General features: G+C 38.0%; 1 protein-coding gene across 2 annotated transcripts in view; it reads left to right on the forward strand.

The window, feature by feature from the left end:
• Window positions 1-21,876, forward strand: part of LOC148834718 (protein bicaudal C homolog 1-like) — an 87,389-nt gene that overhangs the window by 20,374 nt on the left and 45,139 nt on the right. For both annotated transcript variants that reach the window (XM_088916306.1, XM_088916307.1), the window contains exon 2: window positions 13,686-13,732. In XM_088916306.1, the coding sequence (XP_088772432.1) occupies window positions 13,686-13,732 (47 nt within the window). The remainder of the gene's footprint in view (window positions 1-13,685; window positions 13,733-21,876) is intronic.

A 21,876-nucleotide genomic window follows, 5' to 3' on the forward strand; every position in this document is an offset into this window, starting at 1 on the left:
CCAGCTGTTTTTGAAAGAAGCCAGGTATCAACTTCAACAACTCTCAAAGATGAACCTCCTATTCTCGATTTTAAATGCACTCCCATGTAGTTTCCACTTTCCCTTTGGTTCGTGTTTCATTGTTCACTTGCAGTGAGTCCTGTAGATTCTGGAGCCGCTGTATCAGTTCTATGATGTGGTGACCCAGTGTTCTGAATGAGGCCTTACTAGTGCATTATGCAATTTTAACATCACATCTTTAATTTTCACTATGCTCACATTTTGCTTCTCTGATTGCTTCCCCACATTGTCTAGAAGATATAAATGTTACAGTAGTATAAGTAACCTATTGTAGCTCAGTGTTTTTAATTCTGTATTTATAAATTGTTTTTGTGACCTTTATGACAGTACTGCATAAAGTACTGTCAGGTGTTTGCCTGGGTTTGAGTTTCATTGAAGTCTTTATAAATTGAATTTACTGATTTTATTGCTTTCTTAATCCTACCAAATTGGTATCATCTGCAAACTTGACAGTGGTCCTATTGCAGAGCCCTGTGGTATACCATGAATTCTGTCACCCCAGTTTTACTATTCACCCCTGTACCTTCCGTTTTCTATTTACCAATTCTCAGTCCTAATGTAAGTGTTTCGCTTAATGCTTGCTGCCGGCAATTGAACAATTTCTAGTTTATGAGTAACTTTATCAAACCTCTTCTGAAAATCTAAACATACCATCTCACCTGTCATGTGCATCCACTACTATTGTTCCTCATTCAGAGACCTGCCTTTTCGAAGTCCATGCTGACCATTTCCTAAGATACTTTTTCCATGATCCTCTACTTCAGTTTTAATTGTTTCCATAACCTTATTTGTGATAAGTCAGGCTTCTTCCAGTTTCTTCATTCAGTTTTTTCACACTTCTTGTGAATGGGTGCTACATTAGCAATTCCCCAGTGCCTGGGTTCTTCAGACCATCTTTGTTGAAGCGCCTCAGTATTTGGTAGAGGTATGCAGACCATTATTCACAAAGGCTTTTATGCCCTCGATTCACCTCTGCAACCCACCTCTGAAGTGAGGGAGCTGAAACCTGCTTCCTTTAATCTCACTGTCTTGGCAAATGGGGTCACTTTAGTGAGATAAGGGAGATCAAGCTGTTTTGGCTTCCTCCCCTCTCCCTGTAGGAGGGTAGATACCACTTTTCTACTCCTTCTGGGGCCTAAGCCAGATTCTGTGCTGCCAGTGCACTGCCAGGCAATATCCCAAACACACAGCCTGTTTTTTTTTTTACACCGTGTCCTGTTGCTCTTTTTCTCCTGTGGATTCTCTGAAAACAGTTTGTGTGAATGCGGCACAAACTCCTTTTTATTTTTTTGGTAATGCTTTTTAAATTCTGTCTTTGAAAATACTGAGTCCTGTGTCTTAGTTTCCTTAAGTCTTACCGAATTCACAGTCATTTTAAAATCTGATGTATTTTTCACCAAAAAATGACTTTTCACAAAATGATTAAGTGTATAATAGGCATTTTCAAGTTGTGCTTTGGAAATAGTAAACAAACCAATGCTTGATAAAAGAGCCTGTTTTGTTAGGCTGTGAACCACTTTGTCCCAAAGTAAGACTGAAATGCTTTGAAGAGGTAAGTTTTCTACTCCACTGAACCATTATGTGCAGGACAGAAACATGAGTGGGCTGCACTGCTTATAGCCTGTGGAAAGAATCAAAATGTTTCTCGGTAATTAAGCCACTTCATGAACCATGAATTTTTTAACCATTAAAATTATTCTGAATAAATTAAGTATCACAACCCAGCCTATTAAAAACAAATTGTGCACCTGAAATGACCTTCAGAGTTGAGATTATTTTTAAAAGGTCATGAAAGTTTGCTTTTAATAATAAATCACAGATTGCTTATCTGATCAGACTGCAGGTTGATCATCAGATTCCCATGACCTTCTTCAGTCAGCCTTGAATATTTTCCTATTAATAACTGAAAGTACAATCTTTTATTAATACATCACCAAGAAGGCATCACATTTTCAAAGACTCTTTTTCTGCAGTTTTATCACTTTATGTAAAAGTAAAACCCGAGATACCGTAAAGTGGAATGTTTTGAAGTATTAATTTACCGGCTCTAAAAATATTGTGTGTGGTTTGCTTATAATATTTTCTCTACTTCTTTTCATAGAGTAAGAACATCTACATCTTTATGTATTTCCCATCTTTGTAATGTTTTCTATACAAGCCTGTCACAGTCCAATGCATGTATCAATGCTATTTTCTTTCAATTAAAATAACAGCAGATAGTGGACCTTGGCATTCCATGCAAACCTTCTATTTTTTTTCTGTCTAAACATTAACTTTAGAGAAGAATTTTGCTGTAGCCTTGGAAAAATCAGATGTGTAGTTTTGTGGTGACTGTAATCACCATGTCAAGTATGTGGAGATGAACTGGTAATTCATGTTGAGCAACTGGTAGAGATGGAGTTCCTGTTTTCTTATTCTCAGTGATTTATTTTTATTTGTTCAAAAATAAGTGTTCCAAGGGTACTCCACACCTGAATTAGGCACCCGAAACTTTCTTTTTCTTCTACTTTTCAGTGTGGAAATAGCCTCTACTTTGTATTCCAGGACCAACCTATCTTATTTTCCTCTCGAGTTAGAAATAATCTAATAAATAAAGGGTTTCTTTTAAATACATTTATAAGGAACTTTTTGTTTTATATTTTTAAATGGTCTGTAGCAGTTAGCTGTTCTCAGTAGCCCTGTTTCTGTACGAGTCAATACAGCTTACCCGATGGGTTTAAACCATTTGTAGTCCCTGATGTATTTGGCTGGCTGTTGTTTATGCATTTTAAAACCATTAGAACATTTATAAATCTAGCATCTTTACACATGTGTTGAGCAACAATTTCCATTTCAGTTTCACTCAAATTAATGACGTATCTTAGAGTTATTATAAATGTAGCAAATCTCGTTTTGTTGGTGCTTTGCAGCTCTTGAGTGCAGCTCAGGATTCCACATCTGCACGTTTGTTTTAGTGTTGCTAGGGAACAGTAAACAGTCTTTCCCTGGGAGGGCTGTAGTCTGGTCGATCAGACAGCTGTGTGCTCCCCGTCCTCTGCAGCGCAGGAAAACCGGAAGAGATGAGGTGAAGGATCTGTGCAGCGGATGAGGGCTCGCATAAAACCCGAAGCTTGAACACTCCGCACAGAGTGGCACCAGCATCGCCATTGTTATCTTTTAAGAGCCTCACTATACACTGGCTGTCATTTCTTTCCATTTGCTTTAATCCAAGTCCAAAATACTAGTGATGCGCGGGTCGGCTTTTTTTTTTTACCCGAGCCCGCCCGCTGGTGTGAGTCAACCCGCGCATCGCTACATAATAAATTTCCTGACTGTTTATGGAAGCCTGTTGGACTTAATGTCCTGCGTACAGAAAATGTTTTTGAAGCAGGTAAACCTGCAGGTAAACTTGAAACGGGGAAAAAAAGTATTTCAAAACAAATGTCCAGAGTATTCTACAACCTGGGAAAAAAGGAAATTTAAAGAAAGCTATTTTTTTCCTCCTCCTCCCAGGGAATTGTAAATGTGCTATTCAACAGTACCCAAACAATGCACACTTAATGTATTGAGGTGGACTGTATCTACAATGGAGCAGCAGTGACATAAATTTGTCATTTTTTATTTTGTGACAACCTAAGAGCGAGTAACGTATTAACTATATAGCAAGTGGACTGCGCTGTTCTGTGGTCCCTTGTGATTTGACGATATTAAAACGTCAGAACTCGTGGGCACTTGGTGTATCCTGTACAAAGCCTGAAGCTTCAGGAAGGTGGTTTACTGTGTATGCTTAAAGTATCTTTTCTTTCACATCTTTAAAGTTAAAAAATGTTTGGATTACACAATTTTTTCTGTATGAGTCGTCGAAATAAAACAGGACCTTGGTAACGTGTTTCACTGGTAGGCTACTGCGTTCCGGCACCATTTATCTTACCAGTATCTGCTTATTTTCACCTCTGTCTGCAACAGAAGACAGATGAAAACAAACTTGATCACACGTTTCTGTGTGCCCCTTACTGAACCCGTGATGGTTTGATTGGTTTTCTTCAGGTATTATTTTCAAAACTATAATCTATCTTGTTATGCAGCTGTACTGAAGATGAGAATGCTACATTTAACTGTATTTTATCTTACACATATGACCTGCCAAGTTTAGCACTGCGCTAAAAGTTTGCTTTCTTATGATATGTTTTATTAACTTCTTGACATTAATAAATTATGTTGGCTCCCTGCTCCATTGAGCTACTTTGCAAAGAGACTTTCTGGCATTTCCTAATCTTTCAGTGTCAGAGTGGTTGTTGAGCAAACCTGCATGGGAGGAAGGGGGAAAATCTGGCTTTGAGGCTGAAAGCAATTTTAATAACCTTTGCATTAATTTACTAGGATTTTTTTTTTTGTCGTCGCAGTGTGCTGACAAAGTTTGCCACAGGAAAGTCAGAGGAGTGAAAGTGAAGTATGTATGTGATCTCTAGGAAAATTGAAAGACTTCTAATTTCTTTGTTGAGTCAGCTAAATAGATAAATGTAATAAGCTTGGAAGCCAATAGCACATAAATCTAAAAGGATAAAACAGAATACTAAGATCGTATTCTTAAACTCACATCACCTCAAAATCATTAGGCTATCCTTTGATGTTTTCATCAGTGTTAATTAGTGTATTGGAATTTTCTGCAAATTGCAAACCTCCGTTATTATTAATTAAGTTTACATAACCTGCATGCAGTCACTGGTTGTATCGATGATGCTAAATCCAGTTTTTGGTGAAAAAATAGATAATATACACTGTACTTAAGACAAATGTTTTTCACATTGAAGTTTATGTACAATGCAAAGATTAAAGGATGTGCTGATGATTCAGAAAAAAGTGTTGAATCTGAAAAATCAGGAGGTAGGCTGTATACAGTAAAGCTGTCATGTGATTTAATTTGGAAGTATGCGGTCCATATGTTCTTTGAAGTGTTTGAGAAATGTTTCTGCCTATTTTTGTAAAGACGAAATAATGAAATAAAAGTCCAGTTTGAAGGTTGAAAATTTTAAGCAAACATTAAACATCCTGTCCAAAAGTTTTGCGTTTCCATGCTTTTAACAGGGTGGAGTAGCTCCTACTTTTCACGCCATGGAAAGAGTCATGGACATAACTCACTGCTGATTTTTGTGGTTCAGCGTTTCAGGTTCTTTGAACAGAGCGACAGGTATCCAATTGATTGATTGGCCAATAAGCTGCCCCAGTCATAGATCTAATTTTTTTGCGCCTGTCAGTTGAACTGCTGAATTCCATTGTGGTCAAGAAAGGAAAACAACCCCAACACATTTAAAAATGACATTGTATAAATAAACATTTTAAATTCTTCAGGAATACCCCTGGCATTTAATGTTAATTTTGGCTCAGAGAAATGAACTATTGCCATCTTCAGTCATCTAAGCCCATATTGCTTGGGTTTTTTCTCTTTTCTGATGTGTCTTAGTAGGTTTGGATAGGGCCAGTCAGTGTAAGTGCTGCCAGGGGAGTCTAATGGGTCAGCATTTTTCTTGAAAAAGATAGTTGCTGATTAAATTTAATACCTAGGGGTGTAACTGTTAAATTTATAGTTACATGCCTTATAGTTACAACATTGACAAGAACATTTGCATTTTTTATGTGCACAATCACTTGGTGTATTTAAAATGATTCCCCATGCTTGCCCTAAATATTCCTCAAAAGAAAATCATGACATTCTACTCCTTAAGGCTTTGTGTTCCAGCTGTTATTCTACATGTGCTGCAGGAAAGTAGCTGCAGTCAAACAATAGAGTAATCTGCTCTGTGCTATACAACTGTTGTTCTGGCTTGGCAACTGTGAAATGCCTTTGGTCCTAGAAAGTACTGTTTATATAACAGTATATAAATACCTTCTAGCCTGATCTCTAGAGGTAAGCAAGACTGGGCCTGGTCAGTACTTGGTGATAGACCTAAAAGAAAAAACAGTTTTCTCTTGTAAGCGGTATTGATGGACTATTAAGATATGCTTTTCCATGTAGACCAAAATTCCTAAACAAGTTGTCCTGAAAAATAGAGGATGCTGTTGTGTAGACGGTGCTGTCCTGTGGAATTCCACTCTGCGCTCACAAAATTGGGCCTACCTCCTAAAGTTTTATCTGAACTTAGCTGGCATTCATTTCTTTGCCTAAACTACTGTGGAGTGGGGCTGATTTGTGTCATGCTTGTCACATGTTACACAGGTAAGTGCTACATGTTAGTGGTGGATGAAGAGAGTACCCTCATATATGTATAGCATTTTGAGATGAATTGCATTTATAAAGAACATTTAATTCATGAACTGTTTGTCTGGCAGGTGTTATTTAAAGTGAGCTACGCTATAGGTTGAAAATATGTATAACAGCAGTAGCTAGTCCTGATTCTTTATGGGTGTCTTGAAATCCTCACCAGCTGAAAGTTTGGAAACGATTTGGAATGATATGAGTAACAAAATCACATTAAATAACTCAAGCACAGGTTGTACAAAACTTCAGGATCCCATAGCTCATGAAGACTGTGGTTGCCTATCCCTGATATGCAATAGGTCTGTATATTTTTCCTGTCATCAGTATGCTTAAATAACCTTTAACAGAACTATGACCAGGGTATAATGGAATTCTTAACCTGGTATCTTTAATAGTTCATTTATCAGTTTGTTGCCAAATTATACATGATGTTATCTGAAAGTGTTTAATTTAATGACATTCTTCACAGTGTCTCAGTGGGGTCTTTGATTAAATATTGGTGAGATCATGGAATTTCTAACTACAATAATAGATTCCTCTGTTATCTGTATTTAGTTCAAGGTACACGTGAGCCAAGTTGCAGTCTTCAAGGTAAAAGTCTGCAAGGAAATGTTGGATAATTTAAAAGTACTTTTCTGGGAGGCGTTTTTGAGAGGATACATATGAAATTTGAATTACTTCTACTTTAATTGAACTTTGAATTTCTAAAAGCCAATTTATGTTACTGACCTGCAGGAACTCTGGCCTGAGGTATCCTGTCACCGTTGCACTCTTTTTCTGAGAAATCTTATCCAGACTTCGATTCTCAGTATCTGCAGAATGAATACAGTAATTATTTTTTTTATATCACTGTGGAAGGCTCTCAAAACCTACAGTGTATGCTTGCTTTAGGCTATGCACAATAACTTTTCAAATTCCTTTGTTTCTCTTTTTATTTGTTTTCCATCTGTGGTTTTGCTGGCAAGTTCAGTCTGGACCAGAGAGATTGAAGAAATATATTAATTTGGAAAGTAGCATGATTTTAAATGGTAGCCAAGGGTCCCCCTGACTCAGTGCTATAGAATGTGCTGTAAAACGACGGCAAGCTTGCTCTTCCTTAAATTGACAATATCGCGAATGCAGCATTCCTTACTCTGTGCAGGGTTTTCGTTTGCCACAGTTTATTTTTAACTATCATGTCCCCTGGCTGCTTTTCTGAGTAAGGGTTCAATTATGCGAGTCAATATGGTAACACTTCAGATTAAGGGTTGCAAATTCCATTCATAAATTCTGTAATATATTAACAGAGCTTTTGCAGAGTTTTAATAACACTGTAGTAACGGATCTCTACTATTGTGCATGTTGCACATTTATAAAGCTCCATTTGCAACCCCTAAGTGTTATCAAAGGTGGTCTTAAATGAGGCGAACTGATGCAAGTATTCAAATTCCACATTAACATCTTCTGAATCGGAAGTGAAATATTAACCAGAATAGGAAGAGTAGTGGGACGCACATAGAAATGGAAAAATATAAATACTTGTGTATTTAAGACAAAGAACAGGAGGCACTTCTTCACACAAAGAGCTATGGGAGAATGGAACAAGCCAGCCTGCCTTGTTGTTGTAGCCGATACTCTTACTTCTTTCAAGAAACGTGTTGGGATTCTTGGACTGGCTACCAAATGGGTTAGATTGGCTGAATGCTGTCCTCTTGTTTGTACCTTTTCTTATGCTCCTCGTTCCACTTGATGACCCCCTCTATTATCCAGCTTTCCTATTATAGGAATCGTTGAGCAATTTTGCCAGCCGGACATTGGAAGACCTGAGCATACAGTATGTTGACATGTTCCTTCCAGTGTAGGCCATGAGAGTTCAGTGTTTTTATGTGCTTTTTTTGCCCCTGGTGTATTAATTATTCAACACAGAAGTTAACCGTTCTTTATGATCACAGTATATTCTCACTCATTCGCACAACCACACAGGAGAGACGAGCTGCTGCAGGGAACGCACTCCAGATCCACCACCGCAGGCTGTCAGTCTAAAGCTGTCTTTTCAGTGGAGCTCCTCCAGTTCCTTGCTCTTACAAGGTGCTCCCACTTCTGGGAACCTGTTGGTCCTCCCTCCCACTACTTTCCCTTCACCAATACAAATACAGGACATGCACTCCCAACACCTCCGCTGCCCTGTCCTCCGGCAATAAAGCCAGAATCCAACAGACGCCTGTCCCTCCTCATGCTGCTTCCCTCACGCAGCTGGGGCATGTGTGGCTGGCAGCGCTCAGATGTACCAAACACTCGTGCTTTCTGTGGGGTGAGGAGATCTTCTTACCAGAGGCCATTTCCTCCGTCACGAGAGTGTGGACTGGCTGTTTAAATAGGACGGCTCACAGCTGCAGCTCATCAATGCTCCATCCACCTGCAGCTGCCACCTCCCAGAACAGGGCCTGCTGACGGCCTGTCGCTGCGACTGCTCCCTTTCTTTCATTCTTCCAGTTTGTGTTCTGTTGTATGACCGGAGTGTTCCGTTTGTGTTGGGGATAATCCCAGAGAGTGGATTTCAGCATGTATTAATATATACTGCATTATTCTACTGCTTTATCAAGATGCATTGCTTTGCACACACCCTTCATAGAAAAACTGAAAGCTGCATGCTACAGGTATTTAAGAAAAAAGAAACTTTTAATGCATTAATATATAGATAGATATTTATCTCATCAGGTAGGGTATATAGGCATGTCTGTCCAGTACTGTAAGGTATCATGAATAAGCTGCCCTCTTTGTTACTTTTTCCCCTACACCAATGCAGATAATACAGCTTATTCTTCTATATTGCCTTTTATGCCAGACCATCCCAGAGCGCTGCAGGGAATTAAAACAAGACAACGTGTCTTTCTTAGTGCTAAGCTTTTTTCCTAAATTAATTTGCGCAGTACCACAAGTGTTTCTGTCTGTGGGCTCTGTGATCAGTAAATCATGCAAAGAGCATCTTGGCTAAGACTAGGAAGATTGATTACTAACGTTAGGAGGCCTACTGACCAGGCCTGGATGGTTTTGTACAAGATGCACCCTCTTGATAACACTGTTGTCCCGGATACCCCTGGATTTACACAAGAGCACTTCACAGCAGTTTCAAAAGTTAGGAGAAAAAAAGCCTTCCTCTCTGTGCGGACATTCAGGACTATTGGAAACTTGTTTTGGATTCCCGTAAGTGATAATTAAACTGATGGATTTACGACTTGGAAACACTTGCGCCTGTGTGCTTGACATTATTAAGACTAGAAATGAAATGTTAACTTTAAGACCATTTGCCATAGAAACAGGTCTCCATGGTTTTTATAAAAAGGTTTTCTAATTAGTTTTCAATGGATGATTCCTGGCAGGAAAATTCTTTTCTCTCGTTACATGTTGGCATTCTTATCTGCATTGAATTGATCAACTCTTGTGCTTTCATGAAGAACCTGTTCACAAAATGCAGAATAATTGTAAATATTTTCAAGTTTTACTACATTGCAGTGCCTGTGCGTACTGCTGTCAGACTACCCTCTTCAGGGTTGATACCAACTAAATTAAGTTGGTAGACCTTTTTATAGTGGGCCTGTAATTTTCATGAGGCATTATCTATGTAAATGTTAAACTTTTAAGCTTCAGTTGCTTTTGAATTCCTGATTTTCATAACGGCAAGCAAAATGGCAGTAAACTTACAAATTCTATCTTAATTAGTGTAAGGTTATGGGATGAGTGAGACATTCTTGCTGGCTGTTTCACTAAACGCACACATTCACATGAGCTAAGAGAAGACAACTATCTGTGGGGGTGTAATTATAAGCATATGTGCTAGATGTAGTTAAGAGTTATTAAACCCATTGACTAGACCACGTCTGTATCTGGATTACAGGTATAGTCTATCTATTGATAGAGTAATTATATTCATCTTGTTTTTTCATTGTGTTTCCAAGAATTCTCTAATACTTGGTAATATTTTTTATTGCTCAAGCCTATGTACATAAAACTGTTTCAGGGCCCTGTTCTGCTGCACCTGGTTTTTCCTTGCCTGCTTTATAAGGCTTCGAAATGTGCTGTATAGAAGCTGCACTAGCTAGAATATTCTGTCCAAGATGGTTTTCTGGTTTATTTTGTATCTGTAGGAAAGGAAATGTATTGTAAATGAACTTGCCTGTCTTCATAGTTGTAATGAATGAACTTTTTCTTGATCAGTTCAGAAAATTTGGTGATGTCCAATGGCTCAGATGGTTTAGAAAGTCAACCTTTCAGTTACAGGAACCGAAAGGCATTCCAAGTGTGTTTGTGACAGTGTAAACCTATAGCAGTGGGTTAACAAAAAAAATTAAAACTTAGGTTATCTGTAACAAGTAGTGGGGAACTGTAAAAGTTTCATGTCTTTCTGTCACAACTTATTACACCAGATGCTAGCTGTACAGACAAGAAGGGTCGCACCTACAATAGGTGGACATCAGTCATTTTGACACAAGGATTCATAGAGACTCAAAAGCCTTTAAACTAAAATGGAAGGAGGGAAAATCATGGTAAGATGAGGTTTGATGTAGAATGGATATGGAATCAATAAAGAATGGATTCACAGAACAGATTTTATCCCAATAGCGAGTAAATTAAAGGCTAGGGAGCAGTGGCCTAAATGTGTTTTAAGTGAATTGAGAGAAATACAGCACTTAAATGATTTTTTTAAAGTTAAATTTGGGGGGGAAAAAAGAAAATAATGAATTAGGAGCACAGGTAAAAACAAAGATGCTGGCCTAGAAAGTGACTGAAGGGAATATTACAGTGGAGGCCAAATGGGAGTTGTTCACAAATGCATTCAGGATAATGAGCAACATCTAGGCAATGAAAGGGAAATAGCTGATGTATTCAATTAATAGTTTACTCAGGTGTTTGCTAAAGAAGAAGTGAATTACATGCCTCAGGCTGAGGAAGGACAAAGTTCTGTAACAGTTCTATAAATGTGGAAGAGGAAGAAGTGCTATGGGTCAAGGCAGCACTTGAGATGAATCGGGACCTGATGGGGTTCTGTAAATTATACTGTACAAGTGATGCTATTAATAAAGCTCAGTGTGGATCATACAAGTCACTCATTACAATGTCCATGATCAACTTTTAAAATGTTCCTTGAAGTCATGTTCCATGGCTTGTTGCAAGAGAAGAAGTCATACTGCAGATTATTCTTTGAAAGGAATCTCCTTATAGCTTTAAGGGGACATAAAGCATAATTTATATGCTTTTTTTTCCTTATGGATTAGCAACTTGAGGGTGGGGAATTATATGTAATTACTATTCAATATACAGCATAAAATGTATGACCTCCTTGCTGTGTTTTGTTGTGTTTTGAATAAATGAAAAATTATCTCTGAATTGAAAAGTACTGTAGGAGCCTGCCAGCTGTCTCAACCAGAGCAGATAGTCTGTGCATAGGCTGAGCTCTGTGTTCCAGGCATTGTGGATCCTGTCACTAGCTAACTGTGACTGGGATTCTCCAACCTGCCTACACTGTGAACAAACAGTCTGTGGTGCTGTCGATGTCCCCTCTCCAGTTGGTGCTGATCTTGCAGTACAGGACTACATTGTCTATGCTGCATTAAAAGGGGAATGTCTCAGAACAGTCTATCAGGATCTCCTCTTTCTCTCCCGTGGCCATTTCCATGGGCTGGCTTTTGAAAAACACAATTGGCGATTCTAGAATAGGGAGGGCATAACAAAAATAAGAGGCAATTCGACATTTAAAAAAATGTATAAATTGGGCATAAAGCTGGCTGTAGTAAATGATTGTATGACAGAAATCCTTGTTATTGTGTGGATTATTTTTGTAACTGTGGGTGGCCACAGCTTGGATAAGAAACAAGGATCTTGTATATAATTATATGTAATTACTATTCAAACAAATTGTGATTTTTTTGTGCTTATGTATCCATTAAAAACTACAACAAAAGGAAAACATTTGTCTGCTTTCAGCTGAATTGTGGTAAGGATTGTGATGTAGTTCTCAGGGTTTCCTTAAAACCTCACGAATACAGTATGTACGGAGGGACTGAAATAAGGGAGCCACCCTTTTGCTCGATGAGTGATTATGTGAAATGGATTCCCGACTACATAATTCCCAAGTTAACATTCTGGACCATAGTTCTTGGTGTTAGTAGTGAAATAACAGTATTTATAAGTTAAAGCTGTATTTGGAATGAGTAAAGGAAATGAACACATTAAAGCTTCTGCAAAATTGTCTGGCCACCTCAGTGTTGTTTGTTTTGTTTGGGCAGGGAGGAGTGATGAAAGAGGCGAAATATGTTACAGTGTATTATAACAGGAGTTACCAGAGACTGCTACAACAAAACATTTGAAAATCTTAAAATTATCAATCTTTTTTTTCCTTACCTCCATTAGTGGATGGACTTGAAGCAGCTCTGGAGAAAAGCAAGCAGCTTTTTATAATTTGTCTACAATGTGACAAACATCTGTGAAGGCCACCCCTTAGCACCACACCTTTCTGTACTGGTGTGCTTTCCATCTGTAACGTTACCCTTTGCTGGCGTTCCAGATTCATATTTGGAAGTGCGAATACTTTAGCTCTGTAACTGCATTTTTTTTGGTCTGTCACACAGAAAATCCTCATCAAATCAGATCAAGGACTCGCATATAACCCACTCAAACATTATATACACAAGTGCAAATAATTAGAGACAAAGGCTTGTGTGGTAAATGTTCTTATTTGGTTTACTGAATCATTTTAAATGGTTTTCCTTGTTCATTTAACCTGTTAGCAATGATTTTAGACTGGAAGTAATATCACAGCATTAAATGGGGTGCACCACTTTTTTAGATTGTGGGTAGTTTTACCTTGAAAATAAATTTAATTTTAGACCTTGATCTCGTTCAAGGAGTGGATTGAAAATTCATTCAGTGGTTGTTTTGCAATCTGAAAGGTTGAACTTTCAGTACAACTGAAAGTTTATATGATTTTTATTACTCTGGCCATGTCTCATTGTCAGCTGCTGTAAAAAAGGGACTCAGACTGTTGATATTAGTGTTAAGGTTTAAGAGCTTATTTTTGTTCCGTTACAGAATATCCTAAAAAAATAATGGACCTGTACCTGAACCATACAAATTTATGATCACCATATGTAAAGTCTTTTTTTTTTTAAAGTTTTGTGTTTTACACAAATGATTATTTTCTCATGTGCTTTATTTTAACTAAGGATTGAGATGTGCCAAGCACAATATCACCAGATCTACTCGCAAAGTACCTTAATAGCCAATTCTTTTCAGATTTTTGATCATCAGTAATAATTGCCATTAAACAGTTTCATAAATCTTTAAATCTGATGGGGGAAGAGTGTTTTTGATTGAATTATCTTTGAGATTTTAAACAAAAATTGTTTTTTTGCAGCTGCCACAGAGGGAAAGGTCAATGGTGGGGAGGATTTCTTTCAGAAGGTAATGGTGATTTATTATTTTGATTATTACTACTACTAGATGTAACCACGTTTGCATGTTCTGTTTTGGCAGAATGTTGGTCAGTTCCCTAAAGCATTGATGAGCAGGTTGTGGGTCTGGCACTCTAAAACAGCAAGTGAAGGAAAAAAAATTGGCCTCTACTTTGCTTTTTGAAAAAGCCAAAAAAAACTGAACTTGTCCTGTTTTTATTCCTTTCTCAGGCTTTGACAAAGGCTTTTAGGGAAAGCAATTGGAAGTCTAATTGGCAGAGTATGGAAAAATACATAAACGCCTGTGAGCGTGCAGCCCAGCCAGACAGATCATTTGTAATGAAGGGCAGGGAAAGACTCCACTTCTTGCATGAAATTAACTCCAGGTGACTGCTTGGAGACTATCAGCAAAAATGTTTTACAAGAAAATTCAACTTTAAAATAAGTATAATTTTTAAGAAAATATTTCAGTTTTACTGACCAAGGTAGCACGTTGTGGAGTCTTTGAAGGTGCTGGATTTGATCTCCCTTTACACGTCATTGAATAATACTGTTCAGGTGCTTTATTAGCTGAACTGAAGTGATACTGTGGATTTCATTAATAGAAATAAATCCCCTCCACAGAAAGGCGTGTCCATTACATTTGCACAGTGCCAAACATACACTTATGTTTATCAGGAACGTCTTACTTAAAAGTAAAAGAAATATGCGACCTAGCCTTTTAAAATTACAAATGATCTGGCAGATCAATGTTAAGTGCCAAATTAAATAAATGGAGGATTTTTTCTAAATGTAGAAAAGTGAAGCCAAAACAAAGTATTTTATTTTAAAATCCCAGTAAAGCTTTTTCGGCTTGCTTCTCTTGTTATTCAAATCCAACAAAAGAAATATGAGTCTTTAAAATAGCATAATTCTTCATCAAAATATAGGTCCCTTTTCCATTTGAATGTTTTTGCTGCAGAAATCAGTGACCTCTAGGGTGGACATCAAAGTGATGTTAAGATCATTACAGTTTAATAATTTATCCTCTTAGCTATTCTTACATGTCTAAACTCTTCTAGGTAGATGCTACAAAAGAGAAAGTCAGCAACTGGATTGTATCTGCTAAATTATTTCCAGATATATTTAACCTGGATTGTGAAGTGATGGGAATTAATTATTGTTCTTCACTGTGTTATTCACTCAGTATTGTCTTGTGTTGGTGGCATTTTACAAAGCATTGCAATTATTACAATTGGTGTTACACTGAAAAAGTCTTTCCTTTCTGAAAGAAAATGACATGGTTTTAAAAAAGTAAATATCACCATATATATATATACAGTATATATATATATCATTAAGCAGTGAAAATCTGGTAAAGTCACCTCTTAAATCAGCCACAGACTGGATTTCCCATCCTGAATAATTAAACTCACTGTTTTTGCAGTAATCTTTTGAGGACACGACCCCCTTCTTCTTGAGAAGTCCTATTGTTGTGATTAATATAGAATTATATTCCAGATGTTTTTGGTCGCATTCCTGAAGACTTTCAGTTTAATTTAACTAAGTGCTGAAATGCAGATAAATCCTGTCGCTGTCGACAAAAACTATTGCACATTCATAAATATGTAATTACCTTTTTTTTAGACTTGTCTTAAATAGTTGTGGCTTATCTGGATGTTAATATGCCTTACATTTTCAAAATGTGAAGATTATCCTCCCTTTTTCTAACCACTTTCTTAATGCCCCTAGTTTATTTTGCAGCTCAGAAGAATTGCTTATTATAAACTTTTGAAATGAAAGTATTCATAACAAAAACTTCATTTGCAACAGGAGAGAAGAAATTAAAAGCACATGTAGGAAAACCTATTGCTTCACTAGTGAGTGTGTTTGAGCTTGATAAAACAAAAATGGCCTAAAAATGCAGCTTTGGCCTCCTCTTTGTAGATTCTTTGGATTTTATTATTTAATTGAAATGCAAGGACTGTGTGGTAGATGATGCATAAGATATTAAGGTTTAAAAAAGGTCTGGCTTTTAGCATTTATATTTGGCACTTCCTATTTTTTCTAAGAAATAAAATATTAACAACAAAGCAACACAGACATTTTTTGCAGATAAAAGACTACCAAGAATGTATTAGCTCTTGAAAGGTTATAATTTAAGGCAACTGGAACTGATGTGGGGCAGCGCTCTGACATTTTGCATAATATAGTGAGCATTTTGTCTATCGTTTACAGAGGAAGAAAAGCTTAATGATCTTATTTTTCAGTGCCACAAAAGTATGGATAAACACTTCAGCAAATCTGAAAAAGTTGAAATGGCAATGCTGCTTAATGTTCAAAAGTAGGATCTCTGCTGAACTCCAGGCCATTGAGTTTCAGGAGTCATGCGGTACTATCTGTCTTATAGAACATTGTACAGTGAATTCTGTATTCTGAAACAAAGAGTACTTGAAGAAAAAATATTGTATCTCAGCTCTTTTACTGGGAAAGCTAAAAGGGGAAAAATAGATTTTTTTTTGGTTTATCTGCTGACCTGTGTGCCATAATGCAAAGCCTATTGGCTTTCATTTATGCCATATATCAGCAATGTTGGGTCTTGTTATAATAAATGTGAAATTAATTTGAATGTGTACAGTAGGGGTTATGTCTGTTTTCACCATCAATATCACTGTAACCTACTAAAGGTTTTTCAGACTTAAACCTCTATGAAATGTAAGACTCAGACAAGCTTTGGAAGTAGTGTCCAGTCTTGATTACCTTTCTGATTTGGCCTTCCCTCCTAAGGCTTTACAAAGCCTCCTTGTAATCATTGACAGTAAGCTTTTATAACCTGTATTTCTTGGCTGTATTAAATGATGTCGTTCTTCAAGGTCTCATGAAGTATTAGTCACTTAATATTACTCAGTGTGGATGGGGAAGGTTAAAGCACTTATTTTACTGTCATTAGGATGTAGATTCTATAAGAACATAAATGTTACAAGCAAGAGCAGGCCATGTGTTTCACCTCACTTGTTTGGTTGCGGGCATTTCGTGAAGGAAGCTGGGGTATTGGCTTCAACAATATGGCTGGGTTACTTGTTTCAGACTCCCACAACCCCCTGTGCCTCCAGTTCTCAGTTCCTCATAGTTTCTATAAGTGCCCTGGTTTGTTTTTCATGGTGTGTTCTGTAAAAGTCCAATGACTTGGTCAAAACCTTTGAGGATTTTGGTTGCTTCAATCAGGCCTCTTCCTAGTTTGTTCACAGAAAATTCAGCTAGATTCACTTTTTAGTCTGCCAGTGTAAGACATTCCTTTGAGCCCAGAAATGTATGTGGTTGCTCTTCTCTGGACTTATTCCACAAAAGCAATATCTTTTTTGCAACATGGTGACCACAATTTTAGACTGTTCTCAATTATGTATCTAGAGTATTATGCAGTATAATATAAAATCCCATTTTTTTTATTATTTTTTTCTAAATGTATATCTGAACATTCTGTTTGCCATTTTTTATTGGTACCCCATTCTGTTTAGGGCTTGTCTATGTCTATCACATGCTGCAAGGTTGTTTTTCGGTCCTGGACTATCTTGTAACATTATAAAAATTACAGTTTAAACAAAAGAATTCAGCAAATGGAACTCTGTTGGTCTGTCAAAATCTGCTGTTTTCACCATGAGTGGGAGCATAACTTTTTGTTTACTTGTGTCAAAGACAAATGTGTCTGCCCCACCTTTGATGCGGCAGGCACAGGTAGAAAGAAGTATGGGGTCGAGAAGCATTATGAAACAAAGCAAAAAGATCTGAGAAGAATTTTCCTGCAGGCAGTAGGTTCTTCTCTTCTACTTGAACTGAGCTGAAGATAGCTTTTTATACACGCCAATCAATTTTTACTCAAGCTCATGCTACAGCTGAGATGTCTTTTAAATCTGCTCTTTTTGTAGTCGAAAAAGGCTTGAGATGGTAAATATGTGATGACTCTTAAGGCCGATTGGTACAGCTGAAAGATTTTAAAAACAAGAACTTGTCTGCCATCTCCACTGGGCAATGGCATCTGAAGGGTCGTGGGTGAACACGAATCCCTGTCAAACTAAGTTCTTGTGATCGGTTCTCCATTCAGTGTTACAAATGGTCTTTTAAAAGTCACAACCAGGCTTTGCCCAAATATCCAACAACTGGTTCTGTGAATTTAAACATCTATGGGGCTATGTGTGGGGACAATTTGAAAATGGATGTTGTTTTTGAATGAAGTTACTGACATTGCATACTTTCTAAAAAGTATGTCGTTTTATGTGCAGTTTCATCTCGAAATAATACCAAGTTGCAGCATTTTATAATAATTGCTAACATTTGTATAGCACGTTTCATCTCTGAATCCTGAAGTGCTTTGTATATAGCATTGATGTGCAAAACCCTACCTGGTTAATGCACCAGCAACCCCATGTCCACAGGATTTCAAGAGGGGAAGTGAGAAATGGCTTCAGCAGTTGAAAGAAGGTTAATAACCCTCTGCTGTTATGACCAGTTCCGTGGGGTCATTTCTGACCAGGTAGTTCGGACCTCAGTTTAACATCCCATTTGAAGGATGGCATCTCCTCCAGTGCAGTTTCCAGAAACGCCACATACTGGGTTTGGAGATTGTGGACCAGAGGGAAGAGCTCCAGACAGTGATTTATTAGCAACACTTCTCTAAGTGTTCCTAAGTGAAACTGGGTTTCCTGTTCTAGTTCTGTCCAGGCTCAGCCGGGCTTTCCTTCTGCAGTCTGGTCAGATCAGGCTTCAAGTTGGTAACACACATGGACCAGTCATTGTTAGGGAAGAGGTCTGATCAAGAGAACGCTGCGAGTCGACTTGACTAACTCTAAATCTGCCATGGCTAGATGCTCTTGCCTTTGATTATAATGACCATGTGTTTTCTGTTCAGTGAAAGACTAAATATTCCGCCAACGAGCTGCATATGGAAGTTCGTCCTTGTGTTTCTGGATATTGTTTCCCTGTTTTGTAGATAAGTTGCTCATTGTCTTACTCACTGTCTGTTTCTCTTCCGTTCTGCACTGTAATAAGCTGTTCTGCCTCAGAGAGTTATTTTTGACATGCAGTCTTGTACAGAGCGGTTTCCAAAGGATTTGGCAGGGTTATTCCAAAACTGCGATCATGCAGTGTGATGTTGGCAATTTTGTCCTCTTTAGTTTTTACTATTAGAATATTGTTTTATGTATAACGCTGTGTTCATACTGCATTTCTGTCTTAGACCATAAAGAGTGCTTCCATCTCTTCTTGTACGTCTTGAGACTCAAACAAATATTTTGAGCATTACTCGTGTTCTCCACCATCTTCCAGCTGTACTTTGTATAAATAGTGCCAGTGTGAAATACGATCACAGATTTAGTTGTAGCACAAGCCAAGAGATTTTGCTAAAGGGTTCTTCATTATATAGGAGGAAGAACTGGTAATAGCAAAAAATACATCAGTATACATGTATTTTTAAAGTTGAGCATGCATATATGTACAGTCTTTATTTGACATACATATAGCAAATGAAGACTGTTGCATTCTTGGGGATAGAGGATTTCATGTTTTATTAAGCTGACCATTTTCCATGAATCAACACTTTACAATTTTAATGTAGAAAATCCCTCCTGTATCCTTCTATATAATGCCAATACATCAGTGTGTTGATTCATTCTTAGTGGAAATGCTTATCCACAGAACAAAGAGTCAAGCTCAAATTAGCTGACATCACAAATCCAAGACATCTCAAGGTAAGGAACAAGGGTTTGTGACTGGAAAAACGCCAGTTCTTTTTCACATGGTCATAAACCTGATGACGGTCTTCTCTGTGTTTTTGTCGCTGGTAGTAAACTGTAACCTCCTGCGATACCTTACTGCTGGCTTTATGTTTTTAGTTTTTACTTGCATTGACATTCAGGCTCTCCGACTCCCCTGATTCCTTTCATACTTTGCCTGTCACTTGGCAGGTGGACTGCTTTGAACCTTGTTTTCTTTTCTATATATAGCAACAGAGATAGAAAAGGCTAAGTAAAAGGATTTTCAGTTCCTGTCTTTTCTCTGGGGTTAGTTGGAGGCATTTCCTCCTATTCAGTCCTAGTCATTTTAAGTAGATATTTACAGAGTGTCAGCGATTTTGTGGCTTATTTTGCATTCCTTGAATGTAGCCAAACATTTGCACACATTTGTTCTATAGTTTTGAGATTTGAAATGTTGTATACAGTTAACAGATCCAGTACAGTTAGTTCATGACCATAGTATACACATTGTGTTAATTATTTCTTCGCAACAAAAACGTGTGCATTATAACGTATGCATGTTTCTAAGGTCCAGTAATCCCAGTGCACTCCAAAGCACCATCTAAGCCAGCAATCATATATGCATGTGTAGGTGATCAGACAGGAAAGTAACCCAACCCCTTCTTTTAAAGTTAGTCTTTTCTGTCCATTTTATTGGATCCCCAGCCCATGGCTGGACTTCTGAATCCATTCAGGCTTAACCAAGGAAAAATTAAATGTAGCGTATGACTTTCATTGCTCACCTAAGAATGGGTCTGGAGAAGATAGTGTATTTTTAAAGTTTTCTCTGTTATCAGCATTGAAGCTGGTTCATGTCACTGGGAATTCCTCGGATTGTGTCCGAGTGCTTGTTATCCGGATTCCCCAAGTGACAGTGCACAGCTGACTGAGTGCAAGGGGAAGGTGGGATTAGACAGCAGAACAGCCACCCCTGTGGCCTCCCAGGTGCTTGCAGGCACACAGCTCTCCTCCAGGCAGCACTGAGCCTCTGGTACGGGGCTGTGTTGTCTGTGAGGTGCCGGAAGAGGAGGAGCTTGGAGGTGGGCGGGTTCCCACACCCACACTTCCTCGTTTTCCCATATTTATGCCAGCAGCCATGTCATCCTGCAACTTACATCTGCCAACCCACTGAAGCTCAGCAGGTGTGAGCCTGGTCAGTACCTGGATGGGAGACCTCCTGGGAAAAACTAAGGTTGCTGCTGGAAGAGGTGTTAGTGGGACCAGCAGGGGGTGCTCATCCTGTGGTCTGTGTGGGTCCTAATGCCCCAACATAGTGACGGGGACACTATACTGTAAAAAGACGCCACCCTTTGGATGAGACGTAAAACCAAGGTCCTGACACTCTATGGTCATTAAAAATCCCACGGTGTTTCTCAAAAAGAGCTGGGGCTGCACATTAGTGGTGGTGGAGGGGAGTCCCCATTACCTGTAAAACGCTTTGACTGTCCTGAAAACCGCTAGGTAAGTGTAAGGGGTTACACAGCGTTGCACAGCGATAATAGGTGGAAGCGGAGATACGTAACGCGATTGGCTATTCCAAAACATGTAAGTACAACAAAAATAATCTGATTTTTTTTCACTGAAAAAAAAGTGCCACTGTTCAACAATGTTACATATATATACATATATATAATGTTTATATAAATATTTGTACTGCAACTGAAATGTAATCATTGTTAAGTCAGGTAGGGCTATTAAGATTAATAGACGATTAGTGAATCATCTTGGTAACAATTGAGGATTCGTGCATATATTATAGGCAGCAGTGTCGCACAGTGGTCAGGGCTCTTTCCAAAGCTGGAAAGTTGGAGGTTCAAATCCTGACTTGCTGTCTTACCCTTGAGCATGGTATCTTACTTGAATTGCTGTGGAAATGTAAGTCACTTTGGGCAAATAAGATACAATGTGGCTAGGTTTCACAAAAATCTTTTGCTCTTTGCTTTAAATAATTTTAAAAACACTTTTAAGCCATCTCTATTATTGTATTAGGTGTAATTTAGCTTCCATAAGAATATTATATTTTCTTTTATGAAAATGAGACATTTTCTTGCACCATCACATCCACAATAATAATTCTTAAAATACGTCATTATTTCATCTAAAAAGATTAATGTTAATTAAATTAGGATTAAGGGTATTGGTTTTGGAAAATACAGGGCATCGCACATTCCAAAATGGAGGACGCTAGCCTTCTGTGTTACAAGGTTGAGTGCTTTGAGTTTTGTAATAACACTCCAGTTTAATAGTTGTTGTTTGTCTTCCTTGTAACTTTTAGTTCTGCTCTTCACATACACATCTTACGGGCCATGATATGCTGTAGATGATGTGTGGGCTACCTGTCCAGCTCTATTTAATCTTGCTCAGCTAGGTGATGTTATATTACGCCTGT

The sequence above is a fragment of the Atractosteus spatula genome, chromosome 5, assembly GCF_055471065.1.
Source record: "Atractosteus spatula isolate fAtrSpa1 chromosome 5, fAtrSpa1.hap1, whole genome shotgun sequence".
Lineage (NCBI taxonomy): Eukaryota > Metazoa > Chordata > Actinopteri > Semionotiformes > Lepisosteidae > Atractosteus > Atractosteus spatula.